This window comes from Sinocyclocheilus rhinocerous, unplaced genomic scaffold (assembly GCF_001515625.1).
Source record: "Sinocyclocheilus rhinocerous isolate Xijiao unplaced genomic scaffold, SAMN03320098_v1.1 scaffold749, whole genome shotgun sequence".
In the NCBI taxonomy this organism is placed as follows: Eukaryota; Metazoa; Chordata; class Actinopteri; order Cypriniformes; family Cyprinidae; genus Sinocyclocheilus; species Sinocyclocheilus rhinocerous.
In genome coordinates, this window is record NW_015653466.1 from 2,012,819 (window position 1) to 2,036,705 (window position 23,887).

The 23,887-nt window shown below is 36.6% G+C and overlaps 1 protein-coding gene across 2 annotated transcripts in view; it reads left to right on the forward strand.

Moving 5' to 3' along the window:
- LOC107716022 (glutamate receptor ionotropic, delta-1-like) overlaps window positions 1–23,887 on the forward strand; it is a 266,859-nt gene that overhangs the window by 238,955 nt on the left and 4,017 nt on the right. Inside the window, exons 9-15 of one of the 2 annotated variants that reach the window (XM_016522333.1) lie at window positions 3,013–3,114; window positions 5,563–5,760; window positions 5,965–6,295; window positions 8,570–8,708; window positions 16,097–16,292; window positions 21,211–21,377; window positions 23,281–23,521. In XM_016522333.1, the coding sequence (XP_016377819.1) occupies window positions 3,013–3,114; window positions 5,563–5,760; window positions 5,965–6,295; window positions 8,570–8,708; window positions 16,097–16,292; window positions 21,211–21,377; window positions 23,281–23,521 (1,374 nt within the window). Of the gene's footprint in view, window positions 1–3,012; window positions 3,115–5,562; window positions 5,761–5,964; window positions 6,296–8,569; window positions 8,709–16,096; window positions 16,293–21,210; window positions 21,378–23,280; window positions 23,666–23,887 lie in introns of both variants that reach the window. The other variant, XM_016522334.1, reaches the window with a different exon arrangement.

Sequence of the window (23,887 nt, forward strand, 5' to 3'; positions counted from 1 at the left end):
TACCCATAATGTATTCCTAAAATCAGAGGGAAATGATAGCTGATTAACAAGGGTGTAGAAGCACCTAATCCTGATTGTAAGCCTAAAACAGATATTTCCTGAAAAGTTATCTCTCAATTCTGATTGGTTGATTGGAATGATGTTCCAGGATCAACAAGGATGTTGATCCAGGAACATGTTGTTCTTGGTCAAATCACGCTCACCAATCCTGAAGAGTCATAGCAACAGAGCGGAGGCGAGAAAGCGGCGGAGAATCCGCTCGCCCGGAAACAACCGCAACTGACTTAGATTGACAGAAAATTACCGTTGTTTTCAAATAAATAATTTTACATGCTAATTCCTAACACTTTATTAAGCTTTAAGTCACATCTCAAATGACAAGGGTTCAACTTATAATCATGTTTATATTAATTAGCCCGTGAACTCTTCTCTCAGAAGGCCTGGGTATGCGGCGCATTCGCAGCTTATATGGACGGAACGCCACTGTTATGTAGTATGACTATAAACCAGACATACTGTAACCGTCATGTTGTTATTGTCATGTGACCTACCAGTGTCAGCTGCAATGCTTTACTGCCATTCACAAATCCTCTTCCATTGCCTGGTTGGATTGTAGAGTCCTTCAGATGTGCACTTCAGTTTGTGTTTTTCAGATGCAGCTATTCACTTGTTTCATTCCTGAATGAATTAGTAATTTTTTTAAGAATTGCTCTAGTGAAAGATTTAATTGACTCACTCATAATGACAGTAACTTGTTTTCTACCTGAATGGTTCAGTTTTTCTGAACAAATCACTTGAGTCAATGATTCAATGACTCTTTATAAAGTCAGTTCCTTGTTTCATTCTTGAATGATTCAGTGTTTTTAATTAATTGCTCAAGTGAGTGATTCAGTGACTCACTCATAAAGACATTCCTTTGTTTCATTCATAAATGAATGAGCATTTTTTTACAAACCGCTTGAGTTAATGATTCGACACTTGTCACTTGTCGCCACTTACTGTAACTTGCTGTAAAAGACACTGAAAAATCCCCACTACTACTGAACTAAAGAAAGAGAAAATGCTTTTATTAAATTCTGAAAAGTATTTAATAAAAGAAACATGTTTCCAAATTCCTGTTATCTTATCTCTTTGTCTTTTTCTTTCTTTCTTTCTTTCTTTCTTCTCTATTCTTTGTGTTTTGATCATATTAAATCGATATATCTTGCTTGTAAAAACTGAATCTGCTAATATGGGTGATGTAGGGGTTATTGTGACAGGGATTATATATCGGGCACTACAGTGAAGATATATGACTCGTGTCATTGGGGCAGATTCTAAAGCCTCTGTTATCCTGTCTCTCACAGAAGACTGTGAGGTCAAACGCTGGCCATACAAGAGCCGTACATGATTTCAGGGTCAGAGTTACTTCTTTCCAAGATGTTAGTGTGGTGGCCTGCTGAATCCGTCACAGCGGATGAATGGATCTGGTGGGATATTGGGATTATGATGAATGGGCCTGGAGTTAAAGATAGATGCATCACAGCTTTCATCTTGAAGTGCGGCACTGTGTTTTACAGAAGCTCTGTCATTGCTTGTGGAGGGAGAATTTGAGCAGTTTTCTTTTGTCATTTCTACACTGGCTCAGCAACTGGCTTATATGCTGCTAATGTGGTGACTCACAGATAGGATAATACCCACAAAGATGAGAGAGGTTTTGTTCATGGAATAATACAAAGAAAGTGAGATTGAATGAAGATGAATGTGCATGTTCTGTATTCTGTATATGATCCGTCTTTGTGCATATACAGTAATAAAGTGGTATTCATATTCGGTTATTAATTCAAGCGTTTTCAAGGCAGCACTTTATTTCTTCCAGAAATCTCTGCAATTATTTTAGCCCAAAGCACTTAATATACTAATTGTATTTTAATGTTTATTTATTTTTTGCAGCCAAAATGTTCATCCTTTAAAGTATAGTCGACTGCAATGACATCATCATATATATATTTAAATTAGCTTTTCACTTTTCATGGACAGGACAGTAGAAAGGAGACAGGAAACAATGGGAGAGGAGAGAGGGGAACAGAACCTGGAACTGGTACTCCTGTGTGGGGTTGCCTGAGGTCCATCTGTGCCACATGTCAAAGTGCTGCCCACAACCGATGGCTCCGACAACATCATCATCAACAACAACTGAGATCTATTTGCATACAGAATGTGACTGAAAAAAAGATGATGCATGATGCATTTACACCACACAAAAAGCTAAAACTTAATCTTACCTAAAACTGTACAACTATTCTTTTAATCATTTGTATATCCTTCAGGAATGATTACATAGAGGTTTCAAATTAAGATTTTTTTTGTTGTTGTAGTGGCATCAGTTCAGCTTCAAGACCTTCAGAAATTAAAGGGGTCATATGATGCTTTTTTAAAGATCATTATTCTGTGTATTTGGTGTAACAGAATATGTAGACATGCTTTTCAAAAAACACATTATTTTTCAAATACTGTACATTATTGTAGGTCCTCTATGCCCCACCTCTCTCAAAGGCTTAGTTTTCTACAAAGTCCCTCCTTCCGACAAATGCAGTCTGCTCTGATTGATAGAGTTGTTCTTTTGGATTGTTGTCTGTTTTATTGTATTTTCTGTGCTGATATTGACTGTAATCAACAGCCTGTGAAAGCATATCGACAAAGAGCAGATGTGTGTGTGTGTGTGTGTGTGCGCGCACTTGAGTGTGTGTTTCATTTTAGTTTTAAAAGAGTTTTAAGATTTTCACCTGGGCGTGTAACAAAAGCACAAATAGGTGAACCTCTGAGATGAATCCTGAAAGGGCTACTGATTTCTGCTTGATGTTGAGGGGTCTGTCATAGACAAAAACGTGTTTGGGGACAAAAAGTAATCATGTAAGATCATCCCTGGCTTTCAGCAACTGTCCTGTTCCTCCTTCTTAATCTTTTTCCCCCTTACCCTTTTCTTTGCAATCATTTTTGATCAATCACAATCTCTCTTCCTCCGTCTCCCAGCTGGCGACGTGGGACTCTGATCGTGGGCTGAACGGCAGTCTGAGGGAGAACCGGGCTGAGCATGGCATGCAAGGAATTACTCTGAAAGTGGTGACCTTACTGGTGCGTATTTCAATAAATCTGATTCAGCTCCCCTAGGTACAATCAGCATCTTGCTGATGTCAGATTACTCTTACAGTCACTGTTGAATAAAAAGCATGACATGATTTTCATACAGTAAGTAGGGCATGTTCATGGAATAACATTCCTGTCAAGCAATCATTTCTGATCCCCCTAAAACTAATTTTTGATGCAAGATTGTTGTTTAAGCCACTAAGCCTAACTGTCATCTTAATGCTAATATCAAATCTGACTGGTAGATAGGAATGTTATTCCAGGAATATTATTCCAACAGATAGGTATAGATTGGATAGTAGAAGCTTTATTCCAGAAATAACAAATAATTTTCCAGGAATGTGTCCTACTTGTTTAAAGGGATAGTTCACCCAAAAATGAAAATTCTGTCATTAATCACTCACCCTCATGTCATTCCAAACCCGTAAGACCTTCGTTCATCTTCGGAACACAAATTAAGATATTTTTGATGAAATCCGAGAGCTTTCTGACCCTGCATAACCACTGATGTCACATGGACTATTTTGACAATGTCCTCACTACCTTTCTGGGCCTTGAACGTGTCAGTTGCATTGCTGTCTATGCAGGGTCAGAAAGCTCTCGGATTTCATCAAAAATATCTTAATTTGTGTTCCGAAGATGAACGAAGGTCTTACGGGTTTGGAACAACATGAGGGTGAGTAATTAATGACAGAGTTTTCATTTTTGGGTGAACCATCCCTTTAATGATGTGAAATACAGAGAAACATTGCAGTGTCATCTGTTCTTACACTCCATCTAAGAGCATACTATTCAGATCTACATTTGAATGGCCATGATTCTAAAAATTCTGGTATCAATCTCTTAGTCTATGCCAGTGTTTTTTGCCCCACTTATATGCCCAAATATAATTTTATAACAATTTTACACATTGTTATAATAAGAAATACAATTCTAAAATATGTCCAACTATTTAAAAAAATCTAATCAAATTGAATTGAAATCAGAATCGAATTGAGAGCTTGTTACTGGAATATATCATGGATTACAGTGACATTTGTTGTTCAAATTTCTCATAAACACTATACTGAATAATACCACATGGTTGCGCTGTGTGGTTTTTGTCTTGTCTCTCATTAGACATCAGTATTTTTGTCATGCAGACTCTTGATGGTTTTCTCTAGAAATTCCTTTGGGGTTTGATCTTTATTTATTCTCCACTCTATCTCTGTTGTGGTCTTTCTAAATACAATTACAGTGCACAAGCTTGAGTCTCAGATATTTCATCTGTCTGTATTTGAGTGCACAGGGCCTGCTTCACGAACAGTCAATCTTGTTTGGTGGCGATATGCCTTATTGCAAATTGCCCAGGTGAATTAAAAAAGGTAATTTCTGTCTGATGAGGCATTGCACGCTTCTCTGGCCATGGTGTATCAGGTCAGCTGAAACACTTCATTTAGATTAACCTGAGACCAAAGGGTCCCGGCTTTCACTGGTAAAAGTCTCACATCAGCCAATGGTTTGAATGTGACAGAAAACCAATCTGACCACATGTCACAGTCTGAACAGACGGATTCACCACAGAAATGTTCTCTGCTTTCATCTTTGCTTCCCCTTCAAATGAGTAAATGATAAGATGCAATCTAAATCTGTCTGACACTAATGGCAAATAATAGCTATGTCAGCTTTTAAGCCTGTCCATTACTGTCAAGATGCTGCAGGAGATACATGTGAATTGTGGGAAATCTATTCTAATGCCATTGTTTGAAAACATTTGCAAATGAATCCTCTTGTATATATTGAGAACAAGATCAAACAAAAAGTGTGGTATGCATGCATGATCATTCAAAAGTTTGGGGTTAGTAAAAAGTTTTAAAAAGAAATTTATATTTTTATTAAGCAAGGGTACATTAAATTGAGCGAAAGTGACACTTAAGACATATAGAATCTTATACAATGTTACAAAAGATTTGTATTTCGAATAAATGTTCTTTTGAATTTTTTGCGCACCAGTTTTCAACACTGATAATAATAACAATGTTTCTTGAGCACCAAATCAGCATATTAGAATGATTTTAGAAGGATCATGTAACACTGAAGACTAAGAGTAATGGCTGCTGAACATTCATCTTGGCCATCAGAGAAATAAATTACGTTTTAAAATATAATAAATAGAATATACTTGTTTTAAATGCTAATAATATTTCAAAATATTACTGTTTTAACTGTATATTTGATCCAATATGCAGCCTTGGTAAGCATAAAAGACTTCAAAAACATTAAAAATCTTAACAACCCCAAACTTTTGAATGGTAGTGTTTGCGTAGACAGAACAAGCATGTTCATCCTTTCATCGCTGCTTAATTTAGTTCCAAATCAGGTTTCCAAAGTATTGAATAATTAAAATAAATAAACAAGTGAATAAAATGAACCCCTGAATTTCTCTGTTGTCTTCAGGAGGAGCCGTTCGTAATGGTGGCAGAAAACATTCTAGGTCAGCCCAAAAGATATAAGGGATTTTCCATAGATGTTCTAGATGCCCTGGCCAAAATTCTGGGCTTTAAGTACGAAATGTATCAAGTGGCTGATGGGAAATACGGATCTCCTCAGGCCAATGGGTCTTGGAATGGACTGATTGGAGAACTAATGGGGAAGGTGAGATTCACATTCATAAAGACTATTCCATATGTTACTTTTATGTGAAACTGTGTATTAATATTAGTCAATTAATTGTTAACTGCTTTAGGCACATATGGTTGGCGTTGCACTTTGTTTATTCAAATTTACTGTCTTGTAACTTGTATAAGTGTACTGTCACTTATATCATCTCAGACTGCATGTTCATTTATTACTATTCAGAGGGCAGATGTGGCTATTTCAGCCATCACCATCACTCCTGATCGAGAGAATGTGGTGGACTTCAGTAAACGTTACCTGGATTATTCTGTGGGAATCCTGATGACTAAAACAGAAGAGAGACTCAACATCTTCTCCTTGCTGGCACCGTTTGACCTGGCGGTGTGGGCCTGCATTGCTGCTGCCATTCCTGTGGTGGGTGTCATGGTCTTTCTGCTCCGACGCATCCAGTCTGTCTGCTCCCAGAATCCTCCAGGGCCCCACCAGCCCGCTTCTGTCACGACGTCCTTCCAAAGTGCCATCTGGATCGTCTACGGAGCCTTTGTACAGCAAGGTGAGTTGGGTCACGTCATGTGAACATGAGGGATGAGTTATTGCTGAATGGTCACCTCACTTGGATGATGCAATCAGTTGCTGACATTCTCGTCTGCAGGAGCACAGAAGGTACAGCTTTTTAATACTTTTATTTTAAGAAAATATCTTTTCAGCAGAATATATAATTCTTCAAATGTTTCTCAAGTACAACTTACAGCACTAGAGACAATCCCTAGAGTCCTACATTTTGACTGTTTGACAAAATAAATGATTCCATAGGAATTCTGCAACTCACTATTAACAGCTGCATGTGTCTAAAGGTGCCTATGAAGAGAGGAGCGAGTGTGTTTTGTTGAGGTTTTAAATAAATGCCTGCACTTTTCCGTTCTGCGTACTCTGGGAATCTTGTCTATACCAGGCTGACTCTAAGTGTCTCTGTGCGCTTTCAGATGTAGCAAGTTAGACCAAGATGCAAGCAATTTACAGCAGCTGCTGAATGACATTTACAGGGTTTTTTTTCTACAGCTGTTTGCCAATTTGTAATTATAAGCCTTGGACCCATAAATTGATATTGAAACACACGGCGAGTAATTATGAAAATAGGTTTTGCATTTGGGTCACCTTTTTAAATAAACATTTACTTGTCACTTATGAAGGACAATCATATGATAGCAGGTGTGCTATACTGTTCAAATTGTGTCAGGCCTCCTAGTAGCAACCCTCATTAAAAAATAACACATCATGAATAAACAGCTCTGCTTAACAAGTGTTAGGAGCCTCAAAGGGATAGTTCACCCAAAATTAAAGGGATAGTTCACCAAAGAATTTTCATTTTTGTATGAACTTTCCCTTTACGAGCAAGCAAAATTTTGCTTATTGTCCATCATCAGTCCTCTCAAGTGGCCAGTTGGACTAGAGACACACTTCTGTGCAATTTTTTGAAAGAAATAAATACTTTTATTCAGCAAGGATGCATTAAATCAATCAAAAGTGACCGTAAAGACATTTATAATGTTACAAAAGATTTATATTTTAAATAAATGCTGTCCTTCTGAACTGTCTATTCATCAGATGATACTAAAAACATATATTAAGCAAAATATTAAGCAAAACAAACATTATTAGCATTAATAAGCATTAATAAGACATTTAATTTTCTTGCAAATCAGCATATTAGAATGATTTTTGAAAGATCATGTGACACTGAAGACTGGAGTAATGGCTGCAGAAAATTCAGCTTTGTCGTCACAGGAATAAATTACATTTTAAATTATTTTCAAATAGAAAACATTTTTTTATATATATAATAATTCAAAATATTACTGTTTTTACTATATTTTGATCAAATAAATGCAGCCTTGGTGAACGTAAGAGACTTCTTTCAAAAACATTTTACAAATCTTACCGACCCCAAACTTCTGAACAATAGTAGCTATTTAATTTCCAGTCATATATAAATTTGTCATATTTTACTTTGCCGTAAAATACATGCTACTATGTTGTAAATGCAACTAATCCTTAATTAAAAGAACTTATATTGTAACTATATTGTGAAATCCACTAACTAAACTTGCACGTTGGTGAGGAGGTGCATGTTTAGAACAAAAATGATTCAAAGATTCAAATTTTATGTCTGGGCATATGAAAAAAATGCACAAGCACTTTTTTTTCTTGGGAGGTTAAATTTGAAACTAGCTCACTCTCAACCCTATAATGAGCGTGGTTGCCCACTTAACCTTTGACCTTTCCAATTACAGACTCTTTGGATATCCTTTTAGGCCTAAAGGGACATTTCAGTTCTCAGATAATTTGGCTCAGTCCCAAAAGAAAACTTATAGCCCCTAACGAGCTCCACCGAGCTTGATAGCGCCAGATCTTTTCCCTTACTGTTTTATTCTCACCGTCTCTGTGTCAGTGATGACATTTCCAAGGCTGTGTGCGCTGGAGAGGAATATTGTGTTGACATTTCAGCACAGGCTTATAAGGTGTTGAGCTTTTCTGAGAAAATGGGTGATGGGAGAATGAATCTTATTACATGGCTGCAGTGCTGTGTCACTGCCAAAAAGCAGCGGGAAGAAAAATAATGGAAGGCTGAAATGAGATAAAATCACAGATGTAGACAAGGGGTCAAGGTTTAGCTGGTTAGCATGAACCAGTTAGACCCTGCTGTCTAAAAACCCTGCATTTTTCTCCATTCTTTGTGGGGTTTTTTTTATATTAATGTATCTTTGAATTGGTCTAAACAATGACGAGCAATCCGTAGAATGTTTTCTCTTCTTCCTTGTGTTTGCAGGTGGTGAATCCTTCATGAGTTCAATGGCTCTCAGGATTGCAATGGGAAGCTGGTGGCTGTTTACCCTCATTGTCTGTTCGTCCTACACAGCCAACCTGGCAGCCTACCTCACCGTATCCCGCATGGACAACGCTGTTCAGTAAGCTAACTAGTCCAGCTCTGTATCAGAGCGCCAGAACTCCACACATCTGCAGATGCTTGTCCATATGCAGGCTTGTAAACCCTGACTCATCACGCTGTTGTCAACATGGTGTGTTATAGAGCCTTATTAAAGCAGTCACATCACTAAACGTAGCTCTGGGTTAGGATATCACGTCACTGCATTGCCATCATTAGCATCAGATTAGGGCCTGCACAACTGCTCATTTTTACTAGTTGACTAGTCATTCAGAAAAGCATTCAATAAGTCTGTCGGTCAGTGTTTACCTTATGTAAATGGATCACAATGCACTGTACCATTTCAGCAAAGTTCAACGCTGGGTTAACAGGGTATGTGGGGTGAGAAAGTGTCTACTAGTTTATGTGGGATAGAGAACACGAAAATGTGTGTATCTTCATTATTACATGGCTGCAGTCCTGTGTCACTGCCAAAAAGGAGCAGTAAGGAACATAATAGAGGATGAAATGAGATAAATTCACAGAGGGGTTCAGTGATATAGACAAGGGGTGTTGAACATGTTTGATATCCTCCGACTAGATGGATTCAGAGTCAGGAGCTAAAAAAAAAATCAGAGTCTTTGCCCATCACTGCACTATTTTCTGGAAAATGTCAATTAAAATCTGCAATCTGACTAAAGTCTTATAATGTATTCAAGCTTTAAATGTCATTTTTTTAGGTGGTTATTCATTAGAATTTTGGCTTGGGAATATGCTTAATGAACTTAGACCATCTCAGGTGTCCGCAGTGGCAGTGTGCTTTGCTTAAAATGTGCTTTTTGAACACAAATCTCTGTAGTTTTCTTTTTTCTTTTTACCATTGCATAATAGCAGTTCTGTTGTCACTATATAAAATTGACTATTTAGTCATTTGAAGGGGAAATGAATAGTTGATACTGACCCAATGTGACAGAACTAGTCAACGCAAACCCCATTCGACTCTGAATTTTCGAGGAAGTCTAAAATTGAAAGTAGAAACATTGTGAGTCAGTTAAATACTTCATATTTCTTCAAATTAAATCTGAAATCCCAGCATGCCGGCTGTCTCTTAGAGACACGTTGGCCCTTAACTTCCCAATAGGGAGCTCACAGTTCCTGACATTCTCCATAAATTCCGCGAAAGTTCGCCTCATATTAAAATCCTTTCTTTTTTTTCCCTTTGTGTAGACGCCAGAACCTTTTCTTCTCCTTTTATGTGTTTTAGGTGTTTTGTCAATGCAGGCTACTCCCACGTCAGAGAAATCTCATGCACGTGTTGTTATAAACACACAGGTCTTTTTTATATTTATACTTGATGTGCAAATAGTTTCCTTCTGCCTCTGTAAATGTTATCTGCCTGATCATTGAATTCTGCCCTCTCAGCTCGGCTGAAAACCCAAGACTGGAGAAGCTTATTGCATTCTGTCCCTCTGAATTCTGACTTTATATTCCTGGCGAACCTGTTAGTTTACCAGCGAAATGCCTCACACCGTTTGCACAAAGGTTCAGCTTTGGAACATTAATAGAGAGTTTGGTGCCATCACATTTCTTATTCAGCTCTTGTGAGTGTGTGTGTGTGTGTGTGTGTGTGTGTGTGTGTGTGTTGAGCCTCTGGGGGATTATTTCTTCCATCTCTCAGTGGCAGCATCCACAGCTGCTATGGTTGTGCTAATCACCTTGTTTATAACTGTTATTAAAATCAGGCAGCCCTGCTGGTGCATGATATGGTATCGTTAGCACGCTGGGAGCCCACTGGGAGTCTTTCATATCTCTCACCAGCCTTAGATGTAAAATGGGATTCAGGCTTGACAAATGTTGTGTTCAGTCCTGAGGTTCCCAAATGGGCTGTGATTGGCCGATGGAAAGGCTGCTGATTGACCAGTTAGTTGACTTGCCATCTAAAAAGCTGTGCTGATTTGTATGCTATATATGCTATATAAAAATCAGTGAATGTGTAATTGTGTGTATAAAATGGTCTACTGTTTTGCATTGTGTTTGTAAACTATTGTGGGAGCATTTAGTGACCCTTTTAATTTGCATGATTTATGAAGCGGTTACTTTTTCTTTTTTTTTCGCTTCAGAACAGATCATTAAGCCTGAGTATGGTTTAATACAGCACCATGTTTCTTTGCTAAGTTGGATGTAGGGCATCTAGAACATTCTCATACAAAACAAAAACAAGATAATGGATCACATCCAAATCCATTTCCCCATTATGGTTAATAATACCTTTTATAGAGCACCTCTATTGATTTGTACTGCAGAGGCCGACTGAAAGAAACTCAGAGGCATGGAGTTTGTACTTACCCGCTAGATACCCTGGGAAATTGCGTTACATGTTTAGGACTGTCAGTCAATGAAACATTTTACATAATATTCTGATTAATTGATCAAACTGATTGCAAATTGAAGCATACAGATCAATATCTGCTTATAAAAAAATCTAATTAAGATTATTTAAACATATTTGAGATTTATTTTTACAATGTTTGTTTAGTCATTTATAGATTTTTTATGTGATTTATTTTATATTGCAGTTTTATATGTGTAGCTCTACATTTTTTTCCTCAATAGGACAATAAAAGTATATTCAGTTGATCAAAAAAAATAAAAACTATTTATTAATTAAATTTTTTTCATTGTTGGTTTATGTAAATGCTTCAGGTGGACATCTTTGGCAATTTTGTCGTTTCTCCATGTTTTTTTCAGCATCTCACACAGTGAGCACATTTTAACTTCAGTATGTCAAGTTAAAAACACTTAAATGATTGAAAACACATCCAATGACCCCTGCATTCATTCTGTTCTATTCAGTTGTATACCATCTAGTTATTTTTGAATGCAAGAACACATTCCGTGTTAACAGCTCATTACTCATTCTTTGCTTCCTGCTGTAAGGGAAACAGGTCAATTTAGCTCAAAGGGAATCATTTAAGATTTTAAAGGGAACTCCACCAATAATATGTAAGGGACACTCAATAAGTGTGGTTTGGTGAAGTGTGTTGTCTAAAGTAGCACATGGATCACAGGTCATAATTAAATTCATGTTTTTTTTAACACATTATTTATTTTTAGTAGTAATTGTAAGTTGCTAGGTGCGGTGGTCATTAACTACAACTTTATAAATTACTTTTTTTTATTTATTTTTTTTATTATTATTATAGCACAATGGAGACTGTGACCTCATACATGCTATCTCTATAATTTTCACTGTAGGCAGACTATAAACGTCATTCTGTTTGCACAAGAACCAGTGGAAACAGGAACTTATAATAGAAATCAATTATAGAAACTAATGAGTTATAGTGTTGCTCAATCCATGTTTTGTCGACTGAACTCCAAAATGTATATTAATAGCATTCTGTATCTCATCTCAGTATAATGATGGTGCATCTGTCCGCATGGGTCAAATTAGAGATCAAATTAGGCTCAATAAGATAGCTGGCATGACGCAAGCACATTTTTTATTGTTTTTTAACATGTTAAAACCTGAAGAAAAAAAAATAGAATTGCTAATGACACTGATTTACACTGCCGTTCATTTTAAATGTTTTTGAAAGAAGTCTCTAATGATCACCAAGGCTGATCAAAAATAGCAATGAAATAGTAATATTGTAAAATATATTTACAATTTGAAATAACTGCTTTATATTTTATTATATTTCAAAATTTTATTTATTCTTGTGATAGAAAAGCTGAATTTTCAGCATTCATTACTCCAGTCTTAAGTGTCATATGATCGTTCACAAATCATTCTAATACACTGATTTGGTGCACAAGATACAGTTTTATTATGATCAATGTTGAAAACATTGTGTTGCTTTGCTTAGTTGTTTATTTATCTACTTATTTATGATGTATTATATTTTTTTCAAGATTTTTTGATAAATAGAAAGTTCAAAAGAACAGTATCTATTAGAATAGAATAGAAACAGCATTTTTTGCTTTCACTTTTGATTAATTTAATGTGTTCTTTCTGAATACATATTAAGTTCTTTCTAACAAAATCTTTGAAATGTTGAATGTTAAATCTTGAATGAAAACAATAAACTGCTTTGCCGCAGCTTTCAAAAGAAATTTTCAATTTCAGAACTGCAACATTTTTTAGGAAAGTTAAAACTGTACAAAAGCTGCTCAGCAGGGTTTGGAGTATAAACGGCTATATCATAAATACAATGAGATGATATCATATATTTTTTTCTCCTCCAGCTGTGGAAGTGTCACTATAATTAAACTGATTAATTGTTCTGATTTTATCTTCTCAAGATTAACAATCTGACTCATTGAATCCGCAAATAATTGTGTGGTCCTGTTAAAAAGCCTTGTCAAGGGTGATGGAAGATGCTTATCTCAACATGAAATCACTCCCCACTAAAACCAGAACGAGAAGTCACACAGTGTCATTACGCAAGAGAGAAGAGCAGCCGGCTGCCCTAAAAACATCAAACATGGGCTGCATGGCATCGGAAGTTGCAGATGGAAGGCAGCAGCTGTGAGCGGCAAAATCATTTAGAACTGTATTTTGTCAGGGGGTATTATTTTCCTCCAAATAATTCAAATGATTAATGAATACATCGTGTTTATGCATTCATTCATTATTTGTGGCAGTTTTAGTGTTGTTGTGTCTAGTCTGCCTTTTCATTAGGGATTGATTGTTGCATGAGCTCTTTCATTGTTATAATCTGCAGTAGAGAGTATTGTTCACCCGTTGGTCTGGCTTCTAACTTTCTTGTACTTTTGCACTTTTTTCACCATGCAAAAGAAAAAACAATGATTTTGTATTTTTTCTAGACCCTTTTGAAGTCTACATTCAGTGTGGGGACAGCAATTTCTGTGATTGTTATAATCAGGCCACAGCCATCTAAACTGAAAACACATTTTAAAACCATTTCCACCCTACCAATTGCTACATTTTCACTACAGTTTAAATTTATTAAAGCTTTTCACAATATGTTGATTAACAAAGCAGCTTTCCAGCCCACACATTTTTAATCACTTTAATAGAAAACATGCATACATACTACATGCACATACTGTATATAGGCAGATGAGCAGATGTAAACCAGCCAAATATTTTCATGCTGTTGGATTGGTACCAGGGCTGGCCCGTGGCATGGGCGACATAGGCAGTTGCCTAGGGCGCAAAATGACTGGGGGGGCGCCGCACGAAAGTTTTCTCGGAAAACTCTTGTGACCATCATGCGCTCCTACACCCATATATTAAGCAAATACTGACAATTACAATTTTAGTACTGATCGATCATCGAACTGATTAAAATAATGTTGGAATAAAATAAAATTGACATCAACGAAAAATCATAAGATTTGACATGTCATGTTGGACTAATTTAAACACTTTCTGCGTCATGACGTAATTATAATACATAATCATAACGCATTAATTATGCATGGAGCAAGCATAGTTTTGCCATTTATGTGCTCTGAAAGGATAATTTCTAAAAAATAAATAAATAAATAAAAAAAGAGTGAAAAAAGAAAATGATCAGGGGCAAAAGGCAGGAAGCGATGCAAAAAAAAGAGGAGCAGAAAAAAGAGCAATATAGAGGTATGGCTTTATTTTGTTGCCTTTGTTGTCTGTTAGACTCTTTTAGGCATTCCATATTTCTCATATTTCTCTTTGTTGTAATAAGTACTTGTCACTGTAGGCATAGTTGTGGGTTGCATTTCTCTGTTTGGGAGTATAGCTCATGTCTGGTCTCTTCGATATTTTAAAAAGAGCAATATAGAGGTAAGAATCACAAGTTAATCACTGTGTATTTGCCCTTGATGTTTATGCAGTATTTTGAAATAGCCTTTTTAGAACATCTTAACTGGCAACACTGACACTGTGGAAAGTTTTTGCTTGAGTTAACTGCTTATTTAATTTTACTTTATTTTCTTTCAAATAAATGTAAGCTTCTGTAATGTTGTTTTAATTTATTTCCACTGTATGCACAAAATGGAAATGAAATGGGTATGCTAGCTTGCTGGCTAACACCTACAAATAAATTACAATATGTAGCCATTATTTTGTTGCCTTTGTTGTCTGTTAGACTATTTTAGGCATTCCATACTTTTCATATTTCTCTTTGTTGTAGTAAGTACTTGTCACTGTAGGCATAGTTGTGGGTTGCATTTCTCTGTTTGGGAGTATAGTTCATGTCTAGTCTCTTCGATATTTTAACAGATTCGATTAGAAAATACCTACAAATATAATAGTTTTTTCTTTTGCACTTTTTTGTTGATTTAATTTCTAATTTAATTTTTGTGTTAATCTTCAGGTGACTGTAAGTCACATTGGTTTATCACAATTTATTTACTACTTATTTATGTTTATACTTATCAGTATGTTTTTTAATGGAGGGGGGTCTAAAATCTCGCCCAAGTAATGGTATTCTATAGCCTGAGGACATGTAACACCAACACCAGTGCTAAACATGGACATTTGCTAATTGTTTAGATTTGAATCCAATCTATTTGCACTATATCCATTGTTTTACAAATATTTCATTCCATTAATTGTGATGTACTTCGCCTCATTTAATTTAGTCTCTGAACTAGTATGAGGTATGAATGTTCTGTTCTTTAAAATTTTACAGTCATGCTAATAAAGCTTTGCTCACTCTAATTCTAAGAGAGCAATTCAAAAATAGAGTGAAATAATATTATCTATGTGTGTACACTGTTACATGTTATTCATTTGGCTGAAAAGCACTATATGATATGCCTAAATGGCTGGTTCCAGTGAGAGTATGATTTTAATTGTCTGATGCTTTTTTCACGCTGTTTAGGTAGGTTGAGAAATGTACCATTCACAGCTTTTTTGTTGTTGTTGTTTGAGGCATATCTAGACCTCCAGATTGTTTAAAAACTAAAATAATAAATCAAATCATCCAGCACATGCCATTTTAATGGAGGGGGGTCTAAAATCTCGCCTAGGTCACCAACAGAGCCTGGGCCGGCCCTGATTGGTACTTACAGAGCCAGTTCAAGCAGTAATGGTAGTGTAAGATAAGGGACTTTCATTAACCCCCAAATTACTCTATTGAAATGCAGCGTATCAGTAGCTCGACCTCACACCTCTGTGATTCATGAGCGCATTTGAGAGGAATAGTGTCATCAGGAGGTGAAGGACACATCGCCAGGGTAAAAACTAAAATAATAAATCAAATCATCCAGCACATGCCAGTGAACACAGTGTTCAGCAATTTAGCAAACACATTCTGAATATCAATAAGACATCAATCATTCTTAGCATACAGTATGTTAATTAGCTAAATTTCCATTCTTCCACACTCTTGTTGTCATGTCTGTTTTTAATTTTAGTATAATGTGCACTTTAAATAATATATGTCCCTTGTATATCTTTTATTACTTTTCTTCTGAATCCAGAACATTTCAAGACCTTTCCAAGCAGACAGAGCTGAGCTATGGAACGGTGAGAGACTCTGCTGTGTTCGAGTATTTCAGGGTGAAGGGCACGAACCCCTTGGAGCAAGACAGCACTTTTGCCGAGCTGTGGAGAACTATCAATAAAAATCAGGGACAGGACAACTCTGTGACCTCTCCTGCTGAAGGCATCCGCAAGGTATCAGACACAGTCCTGTTACTTACAGATGAGGTGGGGAGTGGGGATCAAGAGTCCACATATGTAGCGTAATCAAAGGGTTTTCAAACTTTATGATGCTAAGGACCTTTAAATATCATTGCGTCTGTTTATTTTTTATATATACAGACCCAATATAAATACATTTATAATGTTGCAAATTTTTTTTATTTCAAATACATTGTTCTTTGATCATTTGATCAAAGATTTGATCATTTAAAGGCTAGAGTAGTGGCTGCTGAAAATTCAGCTTTGCCATCACAGGAATAAATTGCATTTTTAAATATATTAAAGTAGAAAACAGGTATTTTCAATTTGTATAATATTTCACAGTGTTACTGTTTTTTCTGTTTTTACCATATTTTGATCAAATAAATATAGCCTTAGGTGAGCATGAGACTTTAAAAACATTTTTAAAATCTTACTGATCCCAGACATTTGAACTGGAATCTATAATGTCTGTGATAAAAGTCTGATATAGAAAATAAAAACATTTACAGGCAAATTTGGTTTTCCTACTGTCAAAAAATAGGTACATCAGTAGATTGATACATAGTCAGGTTCTTAACATTTTTAGTTAATGTGTTACTGCTTTCAGGCACATTCAGAAAACAAAACATCTATAATACGAGTTAGCATGTTAGCAGTGATAGATCAAACAGACCTAACTTGAACTGACCCAGTAAAAATTGCAGTCCTACATATATGTTGAGTTATTGTATATATCTGCATTGACAGCACCTGAAACGAAGAAGAGGAGCTATTATGAAACTGAAAAAGCTCAAACCTTTCAAATCAGCACCATTCCTGTTAATCAGGGTCGAGAGCTGTCCGTGGTGCTGAATGTCTTCTGTGTAGTGATTCGTGAGAGCTGTCCGTGGTGCTGGTAAAAGCTTTTCTGTGAACTACCATGTGCATGATGCTGGCTGGCTATCGGAGGCTCTTTGTAATCCAAAGCATGTCTCACAGAACACAAAAAGAGCCCACCAGTAAATTGCAGTCTGTTTAGGTTTACAACAGGACAATTATGGCATCTTGCAACATTAAAGAGAGAAAAGGAAATGTAGCATGCAAGTCTGACAGAGAACATGAGAAAACTGCTTTAGACTATCAAGATAAATAATCATGGCGCAGGCAATTTAATATACATCCATATTGTGCAGTCATAAAAATTATTCCTATGCTGCTGAATGCATTCATGTATCTTTTGCTTGTTTGGTAAAACTTTCAAAGTCATTTTGTATACAAACTGTTGCTGATGCCAAGAGAATCTTTAAGACACTTGATATCCACATCAAACCCTTTTATAAAACTTCAAAAATTGCAGCTATTAAATTTCACAGCTCGTCTTATTGTCACATATCCACTGGAATGCTTTTTGCAAGAGACATCACCAAACCATGAATCTTTTTATGAGAGTTTTCCAGCCCAGTTACATTACTGGCTATTAAGCTAACAATTCAGCTGGCTCAGAATTTATTTATTAAGCAGAATAATGAAAAGAGATAACACACAGAGAAATTGAGGCCTGTACGGCTGCACCCACGCACTTTGGATGGTGTTGAATAATGCTATTGTCAGGCCATCCATGCTGAAGAGTTAAACTTCCAGTAATTGGCCAAAAGATTCACATGTATATGAGTGTTTCTTCAACTATGGCCACTTTTGTCCCTGTGGACTAGAAAATAAATTATCTTACAGCAAACATTTCACACCCTCACTAGTTTAATGTGTTTGCTAACAATGTCCAGTAGTGTATGGACATTTATCACTCGAGAAATTTGTCATTTTTATGTTGTGGAAATGGCGCCATAACCAATGGACATTTCCAGGTTTAAATTGTAATATGTGTGTGTGTGTATGTATGTATGTATGTATGTATATGTGTATATATATATATATATATATATATATATACATACATCGTCAACGACAACAATGTCGTCAACGACATTTTTTTCACTGACGACAACGTGACGATAACAAACTAAAACTCTTTTTGAATTACAAAAAGTATGACGTAAATCTATTGACAATTTCGTCAACGAATAAAAACGAGACGAAAATGTTAGGGAGGGACGATTTGGGAAGAGATTCATTCAGAACGAATCTGCTGCATAGTTAAGAGGTTAGATGCGTACATATGAACCGGCGGGACATAAGCTAACATACACTTGCTGCACGTCGCATAAAACATTCAAAAAAGTCAATATGTGGGAGTAAGAGAATAGCCAGACATATGGATAAATCTGACGACGCAAGAGAGAACTAAATTCGGTCCGGTTTTCTGAGATGTCTGCCACCGTTCCGAGTCCCTATCAAGCACTTTCACTTTCGATTCAACTACTCTCCTCTCCTCCTCCTGCCTGGCTCTTTGGCCTGCATCACTCACCACAGAGCAAGCCTATTCTTGATAAATCTGCTGTGAAAACATGGGAAAAGCCGACGCGGAAGAAGTTGTCCAAGTCATTGATGTTAATCAAGCAACAACAGAAAGACAGAAAATCACGCACTGCTCTTGACTGAAAAACTTTAGTAGCCCTAAAGATTAATCTAAATTTATTTATAGAAATTGCTAGTTGTTAATAGAAGTTGCATGAAAGAATGCATAGTTAGCCTATATAGCCATTGGTATTTCATTAAAAAGGACTAAAATCTTGATATTTAGTCGACTAAAACTAGACTAAAACTAAAAACAATTCAGATGACTAAAATATGACTAAAACTAAATGGCATTTTAGTCAAAATACTATAACTAAAACTAAATCAAAATTTGCTGTCAAAATTAACACTGGTTTACACATACAAGGAATCTGTTCTGGTGACAGAAGCTTGCAGTACACAGAGACAACAACAACACTCCGATAATAAAAATACACATATGTATCGATTTTAAGTATCGATATTATGTAATCGATTCGACATATATCAGTGCTGTCAAATCGATTACATATGTGTATTGTGTATATTTATATGTATATAAATAAACACACATATATGTATATATTTAAGAAATATTTATATGTATATATATATATATTCATATTTATCTGATTTATATTACATAAATGTAAGTATTTATTACATATATTTCTTAAATATTTACATGTATGTGTTTGCATTTATATAATATACGCAATACACACACATATATAATGTAAATTTTAAGCAGCAAAAACTGTTTTCACCATTGATGAGAGTAATAAGAACCATTATTAATAATTAAGCCTCAATAATAAATGATGATAACTAAGCACCAATCAGCATATCTGAATGATTTCTGAAGGATCATGTGACACTGAAGACTGGAGTAGTGGCTGCTGAAAATTCATCTTTGTCATCACAAGAATAAATTACATTTTAAAATATATTATTCTACTTGTATACCTTTAATAGATTTGATATCAATGCTTTAATACATTGAGAGTATCCAAATCCTAGTAATGGATATACACTTGAAAGACAAACTGTAAATATAATTTCAGGCAGTGACGGATATTTGTAGTACTTTACAAAGAGATAGGGAAAATTTGATGTTTATATGGAAGAGCCAGGAGACGGTAGCTTCTTTGTCATTTCTTCTTTGACACCTTTTTCCGTTTGTACTTGTCATATGAAAGTTTGTCATAACTGTGTGGCTGCGATAGGGCCTGAGTTTAAAAGAAACAGAAAGGAAAGCGGACACTTGTGCTCCTTTATTTAGTGTGGTGGGGGAGGGGAAAGCCATTTTCCCAAGAGAGAGAGAGTGAGCGAAATCTCTTGAAAAAGAAAGCGGGGGAGCCTAGTTTCCAGAGAAGAAACAAGTTCAAAGCCATCTCATGACTTTCAGTGAAATATAAACATCTTTCATTTTGAATGATGTCTGTGACCTGTCTGACAAGAACTGAGTGCCTGAATGGAGAAGCTCTCCATCTTTTATATTACATAAATATAAGTATTTATTACATATATTTCTTAAATATTTACATGTATGTGTTTGCATTTATATAATATACGCAATACACACACATATATAATGTAAATTTTAAGCAGCAAAAACTGTTTTCACCATTGATGAGAGTAATAAGAACCATTATTAATAATTAAGCCTCAATAATAAATGATGATAACTAAGCACCAATCAGCATATCTGAATGATTTCTGAAGGATCATGTGACACTGAAGACTGGAGTAGTGGCTGCTGAAAATTCATCTTTGTCATCACAAGAATAAATTACATTTTAAAATATATTATTCTACTTGTATACCTTTAATAGATTTGATATCAATGCTTTAATACATTGAGAGTATCCAAATCCTAGTAATGGATATACACTTGAAAGACAAACTGTAAATATAATTTCAGGCAGTGACGGATATTTGTAGTACTTTACAAAGAGATAGGGAAAATTTGATGTTTATATGGAAGAGCCAGGAGACGGTAGCTTCTTTGTCATTTCTTCTTTGACACCTTTTTCCGTTTGTACTTGTCATATGAAAGTTTGTCATAACTGTGTGGCTGCGATAGGGCCTGAGTTTAAAAGAAACAGAAAGGAAAGCGGACACTTGTGCTCCTTTATTTAGTGTGGTGGGGGAGGGGAAAGCCATTTTCCCAAGAGAGAGAGAGTGAGCGAAATCTCTTGAAAAAGAAAGCGGGGGAGCCTAGTTTCCAGAGAAGAAACAAGTTCAAAGCCATCTCATGACTTTCAGTGAAATATAAACATCTTTCATTTTGAATGATGTCTGTGACCTGTCTGACAAGAACTGAGTGCCTGAATGGAGAAGCTCTCCATCTCAAGATAACCTCCGGATGTGTTTACATTACGATTATCAAAAACACAAAACCCTGCCGTGATGTTCAGCCATACATGAGCAATTTAAACACTGAACCGTGTGTGTGCATATGTGTGGTTTCTCTCAGGTGAAACGGGATCCGTACGCCTTCCTGTGGGACATGGCAGTGTTAGAGTATGCCGCTCTGACAGATGATGATTGTACACTGGTGGTCACAGGAAACAGCATGAGCAGCAAAGGATACGGCCTGGCTCTGCAGCACGGCAGCCCCTACAGAGATCTCTTCTCGCAGAAGTGAGCGCTTCCTTTCAGAGTGTATATGTGCAATATGATCAGAAAGAACGATGCAAGTCGTTAAACTGGCTGAAGGATAGACACCATCATTTCAATCATTTCACGTCAATATCAAGCTCCAAAGCTTCGCAAACATCACAGTGCATGACTGTGATGGATTGTTTCCCTTTTTCTTTCATCATCTGTCCTTTCTCTCATTTACATTACATTTATTTCCTTGGCAGACACAGTCTTGCCGGAGAACCCATGAATCGTGTTGAACCACCAGTGTCTCCTCCTCGGTGCATTTATCTTCATTCCCACCCATCCTTTCTTCTCTCCACTGGCTTTAAAGCACCTCACCCTGCAGCCCTTCATTTGTTTGGCTATAATTTGCATTCATATTTTCAACTCGTACCGACGCTCTGCTCACATACTAATTAGCTTTAGGCAGGTAAGCTCGCCGGCAATTAATAATTCACATATCAGGAACATCAGGGCCTCGAAATGCATTTTCATGAAGGATCCTCTACAATCACCTGCCAGTCTGTTATGGGGAATTAGAATCAAACACATTTTAAATAAAATACCCAGGACAATTGCAGTTGAACAGACTTTATTTTTCAACCTTTGACATTTTCTTTTCTATCATTAGTTGTTGACCATTTCCTCTGGATTCTTTACAAATGCATCCACTTTCTGAACGTCTGCTGCATTGAAGTGAATAACTATGAAAAAAAACTTGCCAATGAATAAAGAGAAAACAAATTAATAAGACTCTGTAAAAGACCAAATGTTCATTGCCACTGCTGAAGTGATTTTTTTTTTTCAGTGTTTCGGAAAGTTTGTTAACACTTTTTGAGGACCTTGTATCTCTGACTTTTAGTTGAGGAGATAATTGCCTGAATGTAATACGGGTTGGGTAAATTAATGTGTCCAGACAACACAGAATTACAGCAGCAAAGTGACAGCAAACCTCAATATTCACCTTGAAGACCCTGTTTCCACAAAAACTGACTACAGAGAACTTCACAAAGTCAGTATCCATGAAGAGCTGCAATTGCTTAAACTTTAACCACAGACACCAATACTAAAATGCTAAAAAAAAAAGAAGAAAAAAAAAGAGAGAGATGGTGTCATGATCATTAAACCTGGACAGCTGGAGCACCAAGTTGAACTTTAACATCTGCCCTGGCTATTTCAATCACCTGACGTATTATCAAACTACTGTGGGCAGTTTTGGAGAAGAGTGAGAATTCCGATTCCAACTTCTCTAAAGCAACTGGCAGATGTTTTTATAGGCATCATTCAACTGGAGCCTGTTCAAAAGGTGTATGAATCTATTCTAAGAAGGTTGGAAGCTGTATTAAGGGCAAATGGAGGTAAAACACCTTCATAATGAAATATATTTCCCAGGTTTTCATATTATTTTGTCCAACCCCTATATTTGCCTCATTATCCCCTTTCAGTCATATTTTGAGTTCCAGTTGAACTTTAACATCTGCCCTGGCTATTTCAATCACCTGACATATTATCAAACTACTGTGGGCAGTTTTGGAGAGAAGAGTGAGAATTCCGATTCCAACTTCTCTAAAGCAACTGGCAGATGTTTTTATAGGCATCATTCAACTGGAGACTGTTCAAAAGGTGTATGAATCTATTCTAAGAAGGTTGGAAGCTGTATTAAGGGCAAATGGAGGTAAAACACCTTCATAATGAAATATATTTCCCAGGTTTTCATATTATTTTGTCCAACCCCTATATTTGCCTCATTATCCCCTTTCAGTCATATTTTGAGTTCCTCTCTCTGCATCCAGCAGTGGAACAGGCAAAAATAATATTTTTAGAAAGTGAAATGAAAATGAAAGCAATGACAGATTTGTGTCTTAGTTCTCATAACAGTCCATTTTCCTTTTCACTTCAGGATCCTTGACCTGCAGGAGAAAGGAGACATTGACATCCTAAAGCAGAAGTGGTGGCCACGGAAAGGTCGCTGTGACCTGGACAAGCATGCAGAGCACCAGCCAGAGGGCCGTGCCCTGAGACTGCACAGCTTCGCTGGGGTCTTCTGCATCCTGGCGGCGGGGCTGCTTCTGGCCTGCCTGGTAGCCGCTCTGGAGTCATGGTGGAATGGGCCACGCTGCCAGCGGGCACAGCCCAAAGAGGTGACCCCACAGGCGGCCAAACTACGGTCGACCCCTGCCCACCGCGCCCAGGACTGTACAGCCACTGCCACACTCTACTTTATGGATCCAGACGCCACTGACGCAAACCCTGATTTAGTCGAGCTCCAGTACACCCAGCTATAGGTGTGACCATAAAGAACTTACTGCCTCCAATTTGCTGAAGTGTTGCCAAAGAGAAGGCAAGAGGGAAGGGTGAAGGGGGAGGGAGTCACTAGGGTAGTTCACCTAAAAATGAAAAAGTCATCATTTACGTATCCTCATGTTGTTCCAAACCTGTATGACTTTATTTTTTCTGTGAAACATAATATATGATATTATTTATCTTAATTTGAACGTCATTAGGGG